The sequence below is a fragment of the Eptatretus burgeri genome, chromosome 8 (genome assembly GCF_056783735.1).
Source record: "Eptatretus burgeri isolate ZD-2024b chromosome 8, Ebu_testis_v1, whole genome shotgun sequence".
Taxonomy (NCBI): Eukaryota; Metazoa; Chordata; class Myxini; order Myxiniformes; family Myxinidae; genus Eptatretus; species Eptatretus burgeri.
The window spans coordinates 17,730,384-17,749,824 of NC_140968.1; the positions used below are offsets into that span (position 1 = coordinate 17,730,384).

The window sequence follows — 19,441 nt, forward strand, 5'->3', positions numbered from 1 at the left end:
ATGCTCTGTCTGTGATAAAGGTTTCTCTCTCAAAGGCCATTTGAATACGCATATGAGGATCCACACAGGAGAGCGTCCTTACAAATGCTCCTCATGTGATAAAGGTTTCTCTCAAAAAGGCGATTTGATAAAGCATATGAGGATCCACACAGGAGAGCGTCCTTACAAATGTTCCATATGTGATAAAGGTTTCTCTCAAGAAGGCACTTTGAAAATGCATCGGAGGATCCATACAGGAGAGTGTCCTTACAAATGCTCTGTCTGTGATAAAGGTTTCTCTCGAAAAAACTATTTGAAAATGCATTTGAGGACCCACACAGGAGAACGTCCTTACAAGTGCTCCATATGTGATAAAGGTTTCTCTCATAAAGGCGGTTTTAACAAACATATGAGGATCCATACAGGAGAATGTCCTTACAAATGTTCCATATGTGAGAAATGTTTCTCTCAAAAAGGCAGTTTGAAAATGCATAGGAGGATCCATACAGGAGAGCGACCTTACACATGCTCTGTCTGTGATCAGGGTTTCTCATGTAAAGGCAATTTGAAAAAGCATATGAGTATCCACACAGGAGAACGTCCTTACAAATGTTCCAAATGTGATAAATATTTCTCTCAAAAAGGGAATTTGACTAAACATATCAGGAGTCACACAGGAGAGCGACCTTACAAATGCTCCAAATGTGATAAATGTTTCTCTCGTAAAGGCCGATTGAATAAGCATATGCAGATTCATACAGCAGGGCATCCTTAAAAATGCTCGATAAGGCCTAAGTCACATTGGCACGGCGGCCTTAGGGTCTACAAAATCTACGGCCACTAGCAATTTTAAGGCGGCCGCAGTATTTCCACAGTATTTCTACATTCCACAATGTAGCAGTCACATATGTTTTTATTTTTCAGGGAGCCGCACGGCGTATTTAGAAATTCTGGAGACCGAAAACGTGGGGGGTGCTGTACGGTCTTTGATTTGATGTCGCTCGGTGACCTTAGGGTGTCCTTGCGGCGGCCATAGAATTTTCAAGGCAGACGCAAGGGAGCCTCAAGGCGACCGCAGGGGGCCCTAAGGTGAACGTGTGGCCAGACGGACGGTAACGAGTGGGTATATATACCAGTTCTTTTTTTACTGTAATAAAAATATTACAGTTCGGAATATACCAGTACGTGGTGCCCCCAGAATCTGAATTTAATTCGTTCCAGGACCCCAAGAAAACCCACTTTCAAGACACTTTCAACTGAAATTCCCCATGTTTAAGGTAAAATAAGATGAGTAAATGACCTTCGGTGGCGGTGTATTGTATGTAAACTGGTACAATCACCACATCCAAAGGTCCACACAGGCTTATGTGGGTTCCGATCACTCACGCAGTCTGCGAGAGTGCTGCCCCCAGAGGAGCTCATCATGCATGATGCCCCCAGAACCACAATCACTTTCATCAAATGCATCGGGCTGAGGTAATCATGGATATTCCAAATTACAACGGGTTTTTCTGTGAAACTAAATCCTTGCCTGACAGTCCGTCACACCACGTAATTGGATTGCTTTTTTGTTATTAATTAAAACACAAGATGAGTAAAAAAAACCAGCACAAATCAAGGTGAAAACACGAGGTAAAGTAGCGATCGACACACGAGAGATGCTTTCACGAGTACTACCACCGACGAACTGAATGAACAAAGCACGAAGATGCGGGTCGAACAGGCGGGGAAGACGCACGTGAACAAACATTAACGTACGTTGTGTTCGGTTTTTGAAAATGTATTCGGTTTTTAGGGCAAAATTCATTTTTCATTGATGAGAGCCTACGGCAGCCGCACGAATAATGCAAGCCCACCGTACGCCCTACGTACGGTCGACGTGAAACACATCTACGTCACAGCTTGGCTTGTTGAATTGCTATGGCCAATGTAGAAATGAAAAAAAGTTATAACTCCGTGCTATAATTCCACTGCGACCCCTACGGCCTGTAAAAGATAACCATACGGCGTAGGGCCACCCTGAGGCCACCTCAGAAACTCTGCGGCCGCCGCACGTTTCTGTCAATTCAGGGGGGGTACGGCCGCCGTATCCTAGCCGTAGAGCAAATGTGACTTAGGCCTAAGTGATGAGGGTTTCTCTCAAAAAGGCGATTTGAATAAGCATATGATTATTCACACAGTAGAGCGTCCTTGCCCGAGCAAGAAAACAACAAACCAGAAAAGGGATCCTTAATTCATTTCGCAACAAACTTTCAAAAACAGGTGCAAATGATGGATACTACAGGATACACAGGAAAACGAAACAGAAACAAACACAGCCCCAATGATTGCAAAGAAAAAAAAAAAAGGAAACTACAAAAAGTGCAATCGGAGATTGCATACCCTCACCACAACTTGTTTTGTGTGGCATTTATGTACTGGTGTGTTACCTAATTAATGAGATAATTAGACCCACTTTATAACTGCTGGCAGTGATGACCATTTCCCAAGACATCCCGCTTTGATCAGACACCTGACCCTGGCCCATGACATTATTTATTATTATGCAATCGAGTTCAGAATTGGATTAAAATAAATTCAATTCAATTCAGTTGGAAGACAAAATAGGGACACTCCTGCATTTGAGTAATCAGAGGGAACCCAAACAAGCAAAAAGCAAGGATGAAGTCATCAGGAGGAACCTGGATAGGATGTGCATTTCAGCTGCTACTCCTCTATCCCCAAACCCACCCAGGCACAGCCAAGTGAGCCTTATTCAAAAAAGAAACAAAGAACTCAAATCATAAAATAAAATAATTCTAGCTCCCAGACCATGTGTCCAATGAAGTTGAAATTTAAAGCATGTGTTCCCCATCACTTCTAGGTCATCATTGTGAAGTTTCATGTCATTTGATTAAGTGGCTCCAGAGAAAACATTGAATATTTTGCTTGACTCCTATATGGTTGTCAAACCATGTGGCATCAATTATTCCTCAACAACTTGTACACGCATGCTTTGGGTACATTTGTGTGAAGTTTCCCCTCGATCTGTCCCGACATTCTGGAGAAATTTTTTTTCAGGTAGATCCAATACGGCTGCCAAACCATGACATCATATGTATGAACCTTTTGTTCTTTGTGGATAGGTGGTCATATGTGTAAAGTTTCGCCTCAATCTGTTCAGCTATTTGTGAGAAGAGTTTGAAGGTTTTTTTATTTTTATTTTATTTAAACAATATGGCTACCGAATCACGTGACCGATGAGTTCATCAAAATAAATTTGTGGACCATTTTATCCCTAGATGGCCCTCAAAAATGAAGGCATGGATGATGTCATTTTTTTTAATCACACTTATTCCCCATGAGGAGTACTTGCAATGTGCCAAGTTTCAATTTTTTCCTAGGTGTGGTTTCAGAGATGGAGGTCCAAAGTTTTTCCACTTTTCCAATATGGCTACCACACCACATCACTTATGACATCATAATTTTCATTATAACATTCTACATGAGTAGTCGTACTCATGGCGAAAATTTCGTCTCGATCCAACAAGTGGTTGCAGAGAAGAACGCAAAAGTTCTGTGCGGACAAAAACAGACAGACAAACAAACGGACCAAAATGCAATACCCTCCTCCTTCGGTGAGGGTAAATATCAGCAGACATACTCTGACAAATGGTAGAATGACAAGAAGAGCAGAAAGATTTTAAAAAGAGCTTGACAGGACAGGAATCAACAAGGAAGGCTCATTAGAATGGCTAAGAAGAGGTTAAATTAATGGGGATGGAGAACGACTAATCATAAATGCTCAAGACCAAGGACCCTATACTAATGCCTTTAAGCGAATGGCAAAGAGTGTGGACATCACAAACAAAGCATTGCGTCTGGGCACGGTTCTCAAACACAAAAAGTAAAAGTCAGCATTGTTGATTGAGGTTTCAGTTCCAAAAGACTTTGGACTGAATGCCACATAAATCAGGAAAATGACCAAATACCAGGATCTGAAAAATGAGGTGAAGATGACTTGGAAATTGAATAAAGCTGTAATTATACCAGTGATAGACGGAGCTACAGGAATGATAAAGAAAACTCTTATTAAGCACTTTTAAATAATTCTGGGGAATATCACTCCAAACAAGCCACGAGTGGAGGATGTCAGAGGTTCAGTGAAGATTTTGAAAAGAACCCTTGGAACGAGGCTTTGAGAACGATATTTCACAGTTTGGTGGATGAATCCTTCACCAAAATGGAGGGAGAGATTTTGAGTTCTGGGGGAACTTCCTCCCACCTCCTCAAATCCAAATGGAGATAACCAATGAGAGCCTAAAAATACTCAAAGTAAATGACAAGAAAAGACCAGCAGTTAGAAAATTTACTCATAAGATTCAATCAAAAATAAGGGAAACAGAAGCAGAGTGGTGCAACCCCTCCACCCCAGAAAAGATGAACTAGTTCTGGGAAGACATTTATAAAAACTGAAAAAAACACAACAAGAAGGTGGAGTAGATCCAAAACTTGGAAAAGAAAAAGCAACATCGAGAGGATATTCCTCAAGTGATAATTGCCAAACAGAAAATTATGAAATGTTCGCCAAGATGCCAAATTTCAAAACCCCTGGTCTGGGAGGAAACCCACATTTCTGATGCTCGCTGCAATCACTACATTTAGTGGAGTAGCAGGGGCCACCAAAAGAGGGATATACCCACACCAGCAGTACCACATTTTCTAATGTGGTTATTATTGACCACCTACTATCCCTGTACATGAAAATCAATGATGCCAGTCTGGGAAATCGTGGCATTCTGAGAAATAGGTCAATTAAGGTCATTGACCCCTGAATTTGGCAATATTTACTAAAACGGCTATAGTTTTTATAATTTTCATGTTGCAATACCTTGATAAACATCAAACTGATCCTAAGATAATAGGCTATAACATGCAAAAACAAAAAAGAACATGTGGCTGAAAGTATTAAGTCCAGAACCAATTTTATTAAAAATTTTGCCCCAAAAATCCAAATTTTCATATTTTTCATACACTTTTAGCATCACTCATCACATGCATACTATAAAAGTATCAAATACTAAAGGCCCAGTCACACCTTGACGTTTTAGCCAGCAATGGCAACGTATTAAAATGTATGTAAAACGCTGGCTTACGTTGAACTTTTGATGTTTTTTTTAAAGATTCGGACGTATTCATAACGACTTGCTCTTATGCATAACATATTAGTAACGGACACAGAACGTTTCGTTGTTTTATAGATAACTTATACCAACAAATGCTGAACCTGTTGTCGGCCTTCACAACCTATGCCCAACGATAGTCTAACTTAGGCATAGCGCGCTGCACGCATCGCCGACGATGACGTGGCGTAGGTTATGAAAAGGCTGCCGCACAACGATTCAAATCATAACCGCCACAGAAATGGAAGTGTCAACATCGCAGTCACACCTTGGCGATCTTGCCAGTGTATGCCGACCTCTGAAAAATGCGTCTAAAATGCTGGTGCACGTCGAATACGGCATGGGTAAGTTTGGTATGCGTGAATGGAACGCTAAAGTACGTGATCATACGTCGTATTAAATGGAGTATGTCTTGTAATTTTAAACATGTTGAAAATTTTACGACGTACTTGCCGTATGACACACGCTCCGCATGCGATGGGAATAAGTTGTACGCACGATATGCGATCGTTGACACACATCGACACACGTTACTTGAAAGGTACTCATAAGTCGAAACACGTCAAGGTAATGGTTAGCGTCAGTGTTCCAGACTCCCGGTTTTTTTTTGTGTTTTTTTTCTTCGGTATGACGGTGTTCAGTGTACAGTGAGGTTATGATTTAAATCGTTGAGCGGCAGCCTATTAATTACATTACATTATAACCGCACTAGAAATCAGTGTCAAAATCACCATCATACCGAAGAAAGGAAGAAAAAAAAAAAAATAAAACCAGGGAGTCTGGAACACTGACGCTAACCATTACCTTGATGTGTTTGGACTTATGAGCACCTTACAAGTAACGTGTGTCTGTGTGTCACCGATCACGTAATGTGAGTGCAACACGTTACTCATAGGTTAAAAATAAGTTTCGCGTACGCTAAACATTACCTCGACGTGTTTTGACTGATGAGTAACTTACAAGTAACGTGTGTCAACGATTGCGTGACGTGCCTACAACTTATGGCCAGCGTTATGCGGAACGTGTGAGTCATACGCTGGCATAAGTCTTAAAATTTCAAGCATGGAAAATTTGAGGATAACCGAAAAGTACAACGTTTAAAGCCAGCGTACAACGACGTATGGCAGTGTTTTTCAGCATGCTCTCAATGTTATCAAAACTTACCCATAACGTATTTGACGTGTACCAGCGTTTTAGACAAATTTTCCAAAAATTGGCATAAGCTGGCTAAAACGTGAAGGTGTGACTGGGCCTTAAGCATTATAAAGTTTCTCTAGAGTCTGCTGCAATTATTCATATATAATACATTGTATTATCTTAAGTGTAAATCACATTTTCATCACATTTTGTCCAAGATGCCTGAAAATACCTGAAATGGTATTATTCAGTACTCATGACATATGACCTTTAACTTGATTAATTTCATATTTATTAAGAGAAAAATTTGTTTCAAATATTATATTGTCACATGGAATTATATTTGTTGATGAGTATATCAACAACACACAAGGATGGATCCAGGATTTGTGTAAATGGGGGGGGGGAGGGTACAAATCTTATATACTATAAATATTTTTTAATGGTAATTTTTCAATGCAATTTGTTGAAAATAAATTTCAAAGAAATAGTGAGGACTATAATGGCTGTTTGTCTAAACTCTCCACTTTTGGCATCAAATGCAATCTTTCTAACAAAATTATCAGTTATTAACATAAATGCCAGGAAACTGTCAACATTATTGTTTCATATTATGTTGATATCTAGTCTGCATCTGAGTCTGAATTATCACTGTAAAATTCAGAGAGAGTAAAGGGATTTCAACATGATTTGTCCCCTCCATCCACCAAGGCTTCACAGGTGCATGCTGCTGTGCATGGTTGGTCACTCTCCAAGCAAGAACACTCCACTGCACAGGTATTTGGTTGACAGTCACACACAAGGTCATTTACGAACTCTGGAGCAGCTGGCGATTGACTCATCATTTGAGGCTGGAGACCAGTGCCACCTGGGCTGTGTTCGAAGCCATATGCTGTTGCATCAGGTAAGGTTGGAGAAGGGTAAGCAGCTTGTCTCCATATTAACAGCTGATAAGCAGAGCGAAGTAGATGCAGACTGAAAGCATCTTCTGTCGGTGGTAGTTTCTTTCCCTGGATGTTCCTCTGTCCAGTATTCTGACACATCAGGGCATTCAATGACATGCAGTTTGTCTTGCCATACATGTAGCCAACAAACTTTGTGGCTGCCATTTCTATCTCCTTTGAAATGTTTTGCTCATCAGATCATAGTAGACCAAGAGGCTGGAACTGGTCGGCTTTCTGAATCATTATCCTAAAGGCAGTGCGCTTTCCATGGCCAAAAAAAAGAGCTTACCGTATCACAACCAGTCACGCAGTAGACTGACAGAAGAATTGTCTGCTGTTCAGTGGTGAGTGTATCATAGATGGTGTGCACAGGTATATAATGGGTAAGCTGTGTGTGCCTGCCATCACGACCAGTCAAAAAGAAGATCTCTTTGGTCTTGATTGCTTGTCAATGGTGAACTAAGAGGACAAGAACATCAGTATCAGGGCTGCACACCACAATAGTCTGTGCCCCATCATCTGCTGCAGCTACAGCATGGAGGATGATTCTTGTGTCTGCTTCTTCTTGGTTGGAGCACGAGAAACTAACTTCTTTTACTCCTTCACATGTAATGGAAGATGCTTGATCTTCTTGACCACCACTGACAAAAATGGTCTGTCCTTCCTTCAATAGCTCTCCTCGCTGATGTACTGTGTGCAGCAAATTGTTGCTTTCTGTTCTGACTTGCAGTGATAGAGCGACCACTGACATAGTTGATGTAGCATGACTTTTGTCTGTGGTAACGAGCCTCAATGGCAACCAGATCACCATTGGGTACACCTTGAAGTCTGGGTATCATGTCATCATCTTGCTTAGCCTTTGCATCTTGAAGAACTCGGGTGTACATGTTGGGATGCTAACGGTCATCTTTCACAGATGACTCTACCATGGACCAAGATAATCGGTGCTTTGAGCTGCAAGGATCACTGCAGATGAAACAGTGAGATTTCCAGTCAAACTTCACAACTGATGCCTTGGATCTTGTAAAGCGGTTGGCACACCCACCACTTGCACCATCACCATTACCACTACTAGAATTACCACCATCATCCAAAACTACATCAGAGTTATCAACTGTTTTAATAGCTCTTCTGATGTGATGTTGGCTTACATATGTTGATCTGCATTGTCTGTGATACCTGAACACCACTGTTCCAGAAATTATATCAGATTCATGGGCCAAAAGTTTCTGACTAACTGAGTCATTCCGTTGTCTGCATGCTGAGAATAAGGACCGTAGTTTGTTAAGAACTGGAGTGACTGGCTGTTCTTTTGATGAAAAGGATTTTGTGCAGAAAAGACACTTATCAATGTCAATGGTATCTTCTCCCTTAGCTTTCTTGGCAATGGGAGCAGTGTCAAATTCTGCATCCATATTGTAATAATAGACTGTTCAGTGCTGTTGAAGTAATCTTGAGTACACTAAGACAAAATTTGGATCTGCCTGCAAGTGTAAAAAATATTGGTCACCAATAGTTTGGCAGAATAAATCTATTTAATCCACTAAATTGAAAATAATTCAATGTAAATTCATAAGTATTTTAGACCTAGGGATAAACCCTATTCGTAGGACTTTATTCTTTTAGGGGGGTTATTTTTCACAACACCATGTACCTTATATAAAATTTTTGCAGTAATGACTTCCATTTTAGACACATTCTCATGACAATACTATTTAACCCCAGCTCAACAGCCTGTAGGCAAAACATTCAGTATACCACATGTTTTTCCATCAGAAAATTTGCTACATGGTAATGTATCTTCATCACAAGACTATTCATAATTTCAAAAAAAATATAAACAAATATTTTCATACTTACCTTTTAACAGAGAAGAGGGTGTCACATAAAACATGCTGCAGTATGTGTAGTCTATCGCATCTGTTCAAGTGTGACTGACCTAATTTCATATACATTGTAAATTCATGGCTGATGTGCTATTTATAGCAGTACCACATGTGGGGACCATCTCAGGAATGTGGGGGTCATCTCAGGATTATTGTGGCATATGGGATCATCTTATATAATCCAATATTCTTTGTCAGGGGGATTATTTTAGGGTTGGTTCAGGGTTTAGGGGTGGCACTTTTTTTAGTGCATATGTATTTAGTGATATTGAGGAAGGGGGAGGGGGGTGTTAGTACATAGGTATTTGTAACCCCCTCCCCCACCCCTTCCAAAAATTATTGATCTATCCCTGTGTGTTATTGATATACTCATCAACAATTATAATTCCTTACAACAATATATTTTTTTCAAAGACATTTCATATGAAATTAATGGTCATTTGCCATGAGTATTGAATAATACCATTTTCAGGTATTTTCAGACATCTTGGACAAAATGTGATGAAAGTATGATTTACCTTTAAGATAAGAGAATATATTATATATGAATAATTGCAGCAGACCCGAGAGAAACTTTGTAATGCTTAATATTTGATACTTTTATATTATGCATGTGCTGGGTGATGCTAAGAGTATTTGAAAAGTTCCAAAATTTGGATTTTGTGGGCAAAATTTGTAATAAAATTGGTTCTGCACTTACAATTATCAGCCACATGTTTTTTTGTTATTGCATCTTATAGCCTATTGTCTTAGGATCAGTTTGATGTATATCAACGTATTGTAACATGAAAATTATAAAAACTATAGCCGTTTTAGTAAATATTGCCAAATTCAGGGGTCAACAACCTTAATTGACCTATTTCTCAGAATGCCACGATTTCCCAGACTGGCATCATTGGTTTACATGTACAGGGATAGTAGGTGGTCAATAATAACCACATTAGAAAATGTGGTACTGCTGGTGTGGGTATCTCACTAAATAAGCCTCTTTTCTGGCCCCTGCTGCTCCACTAATTTGAGCATTGGATGAGCTTATCCAAGGGGAAAAGGCAACGGATGAGTAGAAGTCCAAACCTGATCTTCCTTCCCGAGTTTTCAACAGGCAATCCACCATTTTAAGTCCTCTCTCTTCCTGACCCACTGTCTTTTGATTTTCACTCATCCACTGTGTATTTTGCACCTGAGAAGGAGAACGTTCATTCAACCCTAGACTTTTTTTCTCTCGGTTACATGGTCTCAGCTCGTGAAAGAGGTCAGACACCGAACATATCAGGACACAATATAACAAAGGGAGCAGCAGTAGAAATGGGAAATGCCAACAGCATGGCAGAGGGGAAAAATAGACGGAGACTGACAAAAAAGGAATGTAGGTAACTATGACGAGTAGGGGACAACATGAGCAGTGTACAAGTTGGATAGGCAAAATTTGGAAGGGGTGGGGGATTCTTTAACGGTTGGAGAAAAGATCATGGTTTTGGATGGGTGATGATTTGAGATGGTGGTGAAGAGATGTCTTGAAGACCTGAAGGGAAGAATCAGATTGAAGAGATGGTGGAATGTGGTTCGACAGGTGGGAAAAAGAGGAATACATGAGTGGAGGTAAGCAGTGGTTCTGAATTTTGGCAGTTTCACACTGAGGGGTTTACTGGGAGAGTGCATGAATCCTGCACATACCTAGGAGAGGGGAATCACAGAGAGAGCGAAGGGTGCAAGACCAGAAATGAGTCTGAAGAAGATGGAATCCACCAACCTGTTGGTGATGGGATGGGATAGTCCCATAGACTCAGCTTCATTGTGAGAGATTCCAATGATCTTGAAAGCCTTCATTTCCATGGCTTCAAGCTGAGCAAGATGTGACCCAAGAGAGCCAGCCCAGCTGAGAGCAGCAGCATTCCATTAAGCTGTGGATAAAAGCCTTGTGGGTGGATGGAAGCTCAGGTGTGATAAAGAAGGACTGAATGACGGTGGATGTCCAGTCTGGTTTTGGAGGGCCAACTCTGAAATGTGGCTTGTATCTTGGCTGAGAGTGAAACCCAAGAGTTTGCGTGATTGAACCTCTTCAAGAGGGTTCTTAAGAAAGTAGATGGGTTTGTGGTCTGGTCCTTTGGGCGGTGGGGTGGAGTTGGGGGGGGGGGTAGTGGAGAGAGATAGATGTTTGACCAGTTTGTCATTTTGGTCAAGGTCTGAAGAGGGGGAAGAGGATGCTGTCTGTCAGAAGGATGAGGTATGTCATGACAGAGAGTGGAGTCACCAGCAAAGAGATAATGAGGATTTTCCAGTCAGTGAGATAATTGAAGATTAGGAATAAGATGGGGCTGAGAAAACTGCATTGGGCATTGTCCAGCCTTGACAAGGAGAGGAGAAGAAAGGGTTCTATTGAGAGCCCCATGTTGGCTATGAGAGTGGAGGAAGTCAGTAATCCAAGCATGGAGATGGCCTTGGATTCAATAGGCAGACAGTTTGGAGAGCAATGGGGGATGCCAGACCGTTACTAGCCAACAAAAGCGTCCATAGCAACGGTTCTTTCTCACACATAACTAGGACATACCATGAACCTACCATACCAGTTTCATGTATATCTGACTCATAGTCTCTGAGATATAATAAGCTTCATTTTTTTATTGTTTTCGACCAGGGTTCATTCAAAGTCTATCTTCTCCGACAGTTTTCATAGGATCCGGCGGAAATTTTTGAAAATATGGCTGAATGTACTGCCCACAGTCGCTCGTGGCCCGATTTTAGATTTTCGAAAAAATGAATTTTTGAAAATTTCAAAGGTCCGTTGCAAGGCAACAGATGGGTCCATAGCAACGGTTCTCACTTGCATACAACTAGGTCATGGTATGAACCTACCAACCAAGTTTCATCAAAATCGTCATCGTATTAACGGAGCACTGGACCGAACAGACATACATACAGACAGACAGACAGACAGACAAAACATATCGACGGAAATACTAATAATAAGGGTAGACTAGATTGACTACCCAACAAACATATCATCAGAAATACCGATAATAAGGGCAGACTAGATTGACGACCCAAAAATATTTTAAAATCCTTTTCCAGGCCTCTTTTTAGTTTTTGCTTCTGAACTAATCCAGCTGCAGCCAAGTGAGATTTACTGTAAAATTTGTGCAGTTTTTAAAAATAAATGTAGAAGGTGAAATATGACTTGTCCCCTCAACTTCAAACGTCAACAGTTTATTGAGCATTGCAGGTGGAGATTGATGAAAAACGCAAAAGTACAATGAAAACTTTCAGATGCATTCATTGACAATTTCGGTTACAAACTTCAGGGCAATACTTTGATGTGTTCAATGATAGATACTGTTACCATTAACTACAGTTGAAGAGTAAATATATTATTAATGAAATCTACTCTCCATTGAAAAATTTTAATGAACTATCTCCAATCATTTCCTGTGTTAACCAATAAAGACATGATAGTGTATTGACAAATGCACATTCCAATCTGACTTGTGACTGCAATTATTCTACAGTTGAACAGTAAAATATTACAGAAAATCAACCAAGAGCGGAAATTGGAACATTATTCTCCAATAAATGATGCACAACACACATGAGTTATGACACTTCTTTTTATGACTGAATACATCAATTAGCGTATCCAGACTCAGAACAAGCAATTTTTTTTTTTTTTTTTTTTTTTTTTTTGTATACCTTGGTCGAGGCTCGTATGAGAGCTAACACACAACTCACAGCAAGGAGGCATGAGACAAGAGGGGTGGGAGTGGAAGGGACAAAACATTGGGGAACAGACACAGGTGAACTGTGGAAGGGAGAGGGATGGGGATGGGACGGGGAACATGGCGAGGAGAAGATGGACATTACAGGGACTTTCAGGAAGGAAAGCAGGAGAATTGAAGGAAGTGGGCTTGGGTGGATTATCGGGGGTAGAAAAGATCGAGGATTTGGATGGGGGAAGATAAGAGGTGGTGGTGAACAGCTGTTTTGAAAGCCTGGAGGGAAGAATGGGAAAGAATAGAGTGAGGAAGTTTATTCCAAAGGCGGGAAAAAAGAGGAATGAAAGAGTGAAGATGAGCAGTGATTCGTGATTTTGGTAGTTTTACCAGAAGGGGGTTGTTGGCGGACCTTGAGCGCCCTGTGGAAATGTGGTTGGGACAAATCGCAGAGAGAGCAGGGGGGGGCAAGGCTGGAGAGGAGTCGGTAGAAGACAGAAAGACCACCGACCAACCTGCGGTGATTGAGTGAGAGGCCCAAAGACTCAGCTTCATTGCGGGAGATGCCAATGATCTTAAAAGCCCTGGTTTCGACAGCGTGAAGTCGAGAAAGGTGGGAGGCAGGAGCACCAGCCCAGAGGGGAGAGCAGTACTCCATCAGGCTACGGACAAAAGCTTTGTAAGTAGTCAGGAGCTCAAGAGGGCCGAGGAAGGACTTAGCACGACGGAGGATTCCCAGTCGGCGACTGGCTTTTGAGGCAAGGTTGGAAATGTGACTTTCCCAGGAAAGGTCCAAGCAATGATAAAATGCTGTGAGCAATTTGTATTTTCGTATCGATATGAGTATGATAGTAATAACACGCAAAACATTCCATTTGATTAAAGAAATATATATGTGTGTGTGTATATATATATATATATATATATATATATATATATATATATATATATATATATATATATATATATATATATATATATATATATATATATATATATATATGAAGATCAGGTGAGTAGGGTGAATATATTGATTCTGGCTCACTTTTCCCCATGTAAGTGAATGGGGGATTTTCAGTGATTCATATTTTTTTCCCTAAAAAATAAACCGAGGATACTCAGATCAATAAAAAATAAAATACTCAGATCAGGGTTTCAAAATCTTTATAAAAAAAACTAACTAAATACAAGTATGGATAGTAGTAGGGTGAGTATACTGATCCTGGCTCACTTTTCCCCATGTAAGTGAATGGGGGATTTTCAGCGATTCATATTTTTTTCCCTAAAAAATAAACCCCCTTTTTAGCCCAAGGTATATTTATTTGTCTCCCCTTTTAACCTAGGGGCACTCTATTCAAATAACCAATGCAATAAGATAAAGATTTGTTCAAGTAGTAAAGTGGTAATGTGATTTGTTAAAGGTGATTCTAAAGAAATATCTGAAACATGAAAGCCAAGGGACACTCTTTTTCAAATAACCAATGCATATTGTTTAGCTCACTCATTGAACCGATAAAGATTTGTTCATTCTCAAATTCCTTCAATAGTTTCATTTTCTTTGCACAAGAATCCCCATCTAAAATATTTAAAAACAACACATTTGAATCTTTATATTTTTTAAGATACCCCTTTTGTGCCATTGTGAAATGATAATCTTCTCTTAATGCTCTTGTTTGACCACCTCCTGAGCCACATATCATTTTGAGATTATAGTAAATTATTTTTTCATTGTTCAATTGATAACCATCAAAGTTTTCATTCCATTCAAGGATATTTATTTTTTTCTTTACATCCTCCAGCTTACTAGTTTTTAAATTGATTCGCTTATTTGTTTTATTTACCTTTGTTTGAGTTGTTTTTTCAATTAGACTTGTTTGATATTTTTCACATTCATTATGTTTTCCATTTATATACCAAGGCTGAGATTTTCTCCACTCTTTAGTTTGATTAATACTTGGTTTGACCATTTACATATTGTGAAAAAACGTGGCGGTAGCCCTTAAAAAACCCTAACTCATCTTCCCATCGTTAAAACACAATCTATTCTATACACTCTATCATACAATATCCATATGGAACACAATCTATTCCATTATCTCAAATAAATCTCTTATCAAAGACTCATAATGCCTTTTTATATACTTCTTCACTTTCCATGTTATGTTTATAACTTCTTATTGTATTCATTTTCCTATATTCTTCTTTCTTATTCATCAAACAATTATAATAATTTCTAAAAGTTATTGATTTCTTTATTACATATTTCTTTATTCCCTTTAACCACTTATCAATCTGATCACCACACTTATAAGCATATGCCTTTGCTCTCAATCCAATAAACTCACTCATTACTTTTCCACCCAACTCATCCTTAAACTTACCAATAAACTTTTCATTCTTTTTGTAAAATAACTCACTCTTCTTACTAAAATTACTTGTATCATATACTCCAATATTTTTCTTCATATCTTTATCAACATCATCCGTTTTTATATTTCGGATAAAACTATCAGTGTCCAAAAAAACAATGAAACATTTTCACCATACTCTTTCTTTAAGCCATTATACAAATAATTAATCATACATCAATATCTTTGATAAATCAAGAACTACTGTTCCAATATAAATTGGTTTATCCATTACAATACTTTCCTTTTCCATATGAATAGCAGAAAAGTTCTCTGAAAAAACCTCTTCTCTCTCAAAACTCGGTTTATTTTTCAATCTAGAAGCTTCTTTCAAAGATGTTGCGAATCTAATGTTTTGTCTGTTTCTCACATTCTCCATTGTCTTTCCAAAGACAGCATTATGCATCAATTTATAGAATTCCCCTTCAAATTTTACTTTTGTATTTGTTCTCACATCTGTATTGAATTTAATATACTTTTTCATCCAAGGACTTTGTTTAAATTTTAAAACTCTATGAATTTTAGCAACTCTCAATCCTTCTCTCAAAAACTGCTTTAAGCTTCTCTGATGCAAAACATATCCCTCTTTATCATAGAATGTTGTTAATAACTTTTCTGTTGATTTGCCTTTAATATTGAATCTTTTATGATAATCACTTAACCATTCTTTCTTTGGGGTTTCTTTCTCACATGCAAAAGGAAGGTCTTTATGCTTACGATTAAGATCACTCGGGTACCTCAAATCAACTTCAAAATAATAACCTTCTTCTTCCTCATTCAATTCCTCTTGAGAAGAAATAACAATATTCATCAAAGCCTTTTCATAATCCTTTTCTTCCACCCACTCTAATTTACCATAAGGCAGAGATTGAGACATTGCCCATCCATACAAATTATTAGCATCAAAATACATCAAATAATTACTATCTTTTTCACTATCATAATTTGGAAGATATTTATTGTTTGCTTTAGCATATCTTTTTGAACATACTTGTGATATTCCACCTCTCTTAGACTTCTCAATCATCAAAAGCATATCTACATCACTGATTAAATCTATATCTTGTTTAGTCATTTTCAACATTGCACTCCAAGCTAAACCAGGAGCTGTGAAATAGTGGGCAGGATCTAATCCATAACAATTTTTATTATGACAGAGTGATCTAAAAGCTTCAAACACATCAGCTAACAATAAAACATCTGTTTTTAGATACAAATCATGATATTCTCCAAGGTTCTTTATCTTAAATATTTTCCAAATTTTTTGTGCGTGTTTATATTCCTTATCACTTATGTCTTCTTCACAAAGGTTATTATAGAAACTTTCTTTTGAAGGAAGTTGTGTTTCTTTAAATCTCATCAATGAATCCATATAATCATAACGATAAATTCCCTGACTTGTAAGAATTTTCTCTTTACTTTGAATTTCATTCCTTGTTTGAATTCCCTCTCTTGTTAGAATTCCCTCTTCAATCAGAATTTCATCTTTAATCAGAATTTCCTCTTTAGTTAGAATTTCATTCATTGTTTGAATTTTCTTTATAATGAGAATTTCTTCTTCATTCATTTCCTCATTAATTAGAATTTCCTCTTTACTTTGAATTCTCTCTTTAATCTGAATTTCCTCTTTACTTTGAATTCTCTCTTTAATCTGAATTTCCTCTTTACTTTGAATTCTCTCTTTAATCTGAATTTCCTCTTTAGTTAGAATTTCCTCTTTTGGAAAGAATGAATTAAGATTTGGAAAAGACCCTGTGGAGCGTGAGATTTGATGCAAGGTCGGCGAGTGGTGTTCCCATAAACTTGTAAGAATCGAGAAACCGAATACGAGATAAAAGTTTTGTGAATATCATTTTTGTAATTGAAATATACTTTTGACTTGTGTTTGTTATGGCAGAAATATTCCCTGGTGTTTGTGAAAGTTCATTTATAAATAGATGTGCATCATAGTTGGCGCTGTTGTGAAGACTGGAATAAAAGAAGGAAATTTATATTTAAGATTACAACGGGAATGCGCGGGACCTCTACATTTACCAGTAAGATGACAATGCTCCCTAACTTTAGACTCCTCAATTTCCTCCTCACAAATATGACAGATATTGATCTTTCTAAATTCTAATTTTTCTTCTTCGGTTAATTTAATCGGTTCATTTGTTTCTTTCGTTAATTTAGTTCGTCTTATACAATCCTTTTTGAATCGTTTTACAAACTCTTGTGAAGCTTTTTTTCCACTAGAATGTTCAAGTTTATTATACTTTTCTCCAACAGATGATTTGATATAATAACATAAACCACAAGGAATATGTTTTTGATATTTATTTGTATGTGATTCTTTTGGATTAGGAGAAGCAGTATTTATCTTTTTTAGGATACATTCAAAATGAGTGTATATCACAAATGCGTGCATGATAGATTTATTATATTCTTCAAAATAAATCTTTTCATCAGGTTTAGGCATTGTAATTACAGCTGATTTATGATTACTACAATATTTTGAATTTTGTTCTAATCGTTCTTTTGTATGAAATGAATTAAGACATCGCTTACAAGGATATATTTTGTTTGCTGTTCTGATTACCTGAGAAGAGATTAATCTTGATAAATTATTGATGTATGTATAATATGAATTCTTTCCAACACTAAAATATAAAAGATCAATGTGTGTTTCTTCATTTTTATAGTTGTATGAAATTTTTAATATTTGAACTTTGTTTGTATCCATTAATCCATATACATTAATAGAAAGATTATTCTTTTTCTCAAATTTAGGAATATCTGTTAGTGGCAGTGGGAATTTAAAATCTTTAATGTCCAAGGTATTCTCATATTTCATATATTGCTTTACACTTTCTGAATTACAATTTGGTGGATGTAAGTGAGCAAGAACAGACCAGAGAAAACATTTATTTTCATTGTTTTTAATATTAACAACTGCCTTCTTTAGTTTTATTTCTTTTGGTAATTCAATATAAGAAGAAGCTTTAAGAGGGTTTAATTTTAGAATGTGTATATCTAAAAAGATGATTTTTTTAATATGAAATCCACTTCCTACCACTGTATTATCAACATCCTCCTCTTGTCTTGATAGTTCTTCATAAACCCCACCATTCAAAAAATCTTGAAATGATGTTATAAAATGAAGATCTGTTCTCAGATAAGGTGTTTGTTCTTCATCTTGTCTTTTCATATTCATTTTCACTCCCAGATAAAACTTTAAAGTTTGCATTTCTTTTAATGTCATTCTAATAACTTTTTCAACATCAGGTTTCACTATTTCAATTGATTCAGCTATTGATGATGGACCGGGTTCTCAAAATTGAAAAATCCTTAATTTTATATGCTCTTTAAATGCCCCATCAGGGTTTTCAATATAATAGTCTCCCTTTACTTTAAACTCATTTTTCTTGTGTTTTTGTGATTGAAGATGTCTATTATAACTACTCTTCAAAACATCCTTTGAGCAGATATCACAATGTTTTCTTTCCAACTCAAGAGGAGATATTTGATGAGATAGATTAAATGTGTGTTTGATGGTTCGAAGGTGTTTTTTATAATGTTTATATTCGTGATTACAAACATCGCAGTACGTTGTATTCACCATATTTATATAATAAAACTTTGCTAAAACGAAAATTTTCTTGATGAAAATTTCGTTTAATTTATAGGTGAATCTGTGCTTAAAACCATTTTATCCTCCAACTTTTTCACTTAATAAATACAATGTTTCAAGACACAAAAGACAACTTTCAAGCAATCTCTTCATTTGTAAAAGATACTGAGAAATATGTCAAGGATGTAAAATTGAACAAAGATAAATATAACAACTATTGGATAAAAACAATTATGGTGGATATGATGAGTTCTTCAATTTCCTTTAGTGGAAGGGCTTTTAGGAGACCTGGTAGAACATCAATTAAAGTATCTCTAACAAAAGTTTCTCCTCTCCTTCTGGTAATATATTCAAAACTAGAAAAAGCAATCAAACAAGAAAAAGTATCAAAAAACAAAAACCTTATGGATGAAGCTTTCGAAAGAAAAGATAAGACCATCTGTAATGTGCAAGGAGAAATGTGTACTTTTTTCAACAACCCTAAAGATGTAAATCCTGATGAAATAAAGGATGTTAATATATCAGGTGAAATGACATTTCGTTCAATAGTAGTTAAGGATCATTTTAAAATTAACTTAAATATAAAAAATGTTGTCGTTGAATCAGGTAAT

The 19,441-nt window shown here is 37.4% G+C and overlaps 1 protein-coding gene and 1 long non-coding RNA gene across 3 annotated transcripts in view; one reads left to right on the top strand and one right to left on the bottom strand.

The window, feature by feature from the left end:
• Positions 1–3,278, top strand: part of LOC147021216 (uncharacterized) — a 58,679-nt gene extending 55,401 nt beyond the window's left edge. For both annotated transcript variants that reach the window (XM_085893679.1, XM_085893680.1), the window contains exon 4: positions 1–3,278. This exon is cut by the window's left edge and continues 448 nt beyond it. In XM_085893679.1, the coding sequence (XP_085749805.1) occupies positions 1–754 (754 nt within the window). In that variant the 3' untranslated portion in view covers positions 755–3,278.
• Positions 1–19,441, bottom strand: part of LOC147021206 (uncharacterized) — a 777,227-nt gene that overhangs the window by 743,236 nt on the left and 14,550 nt on the right. The gene's annotated exons all lie outside the window — the stretch shown is intronic.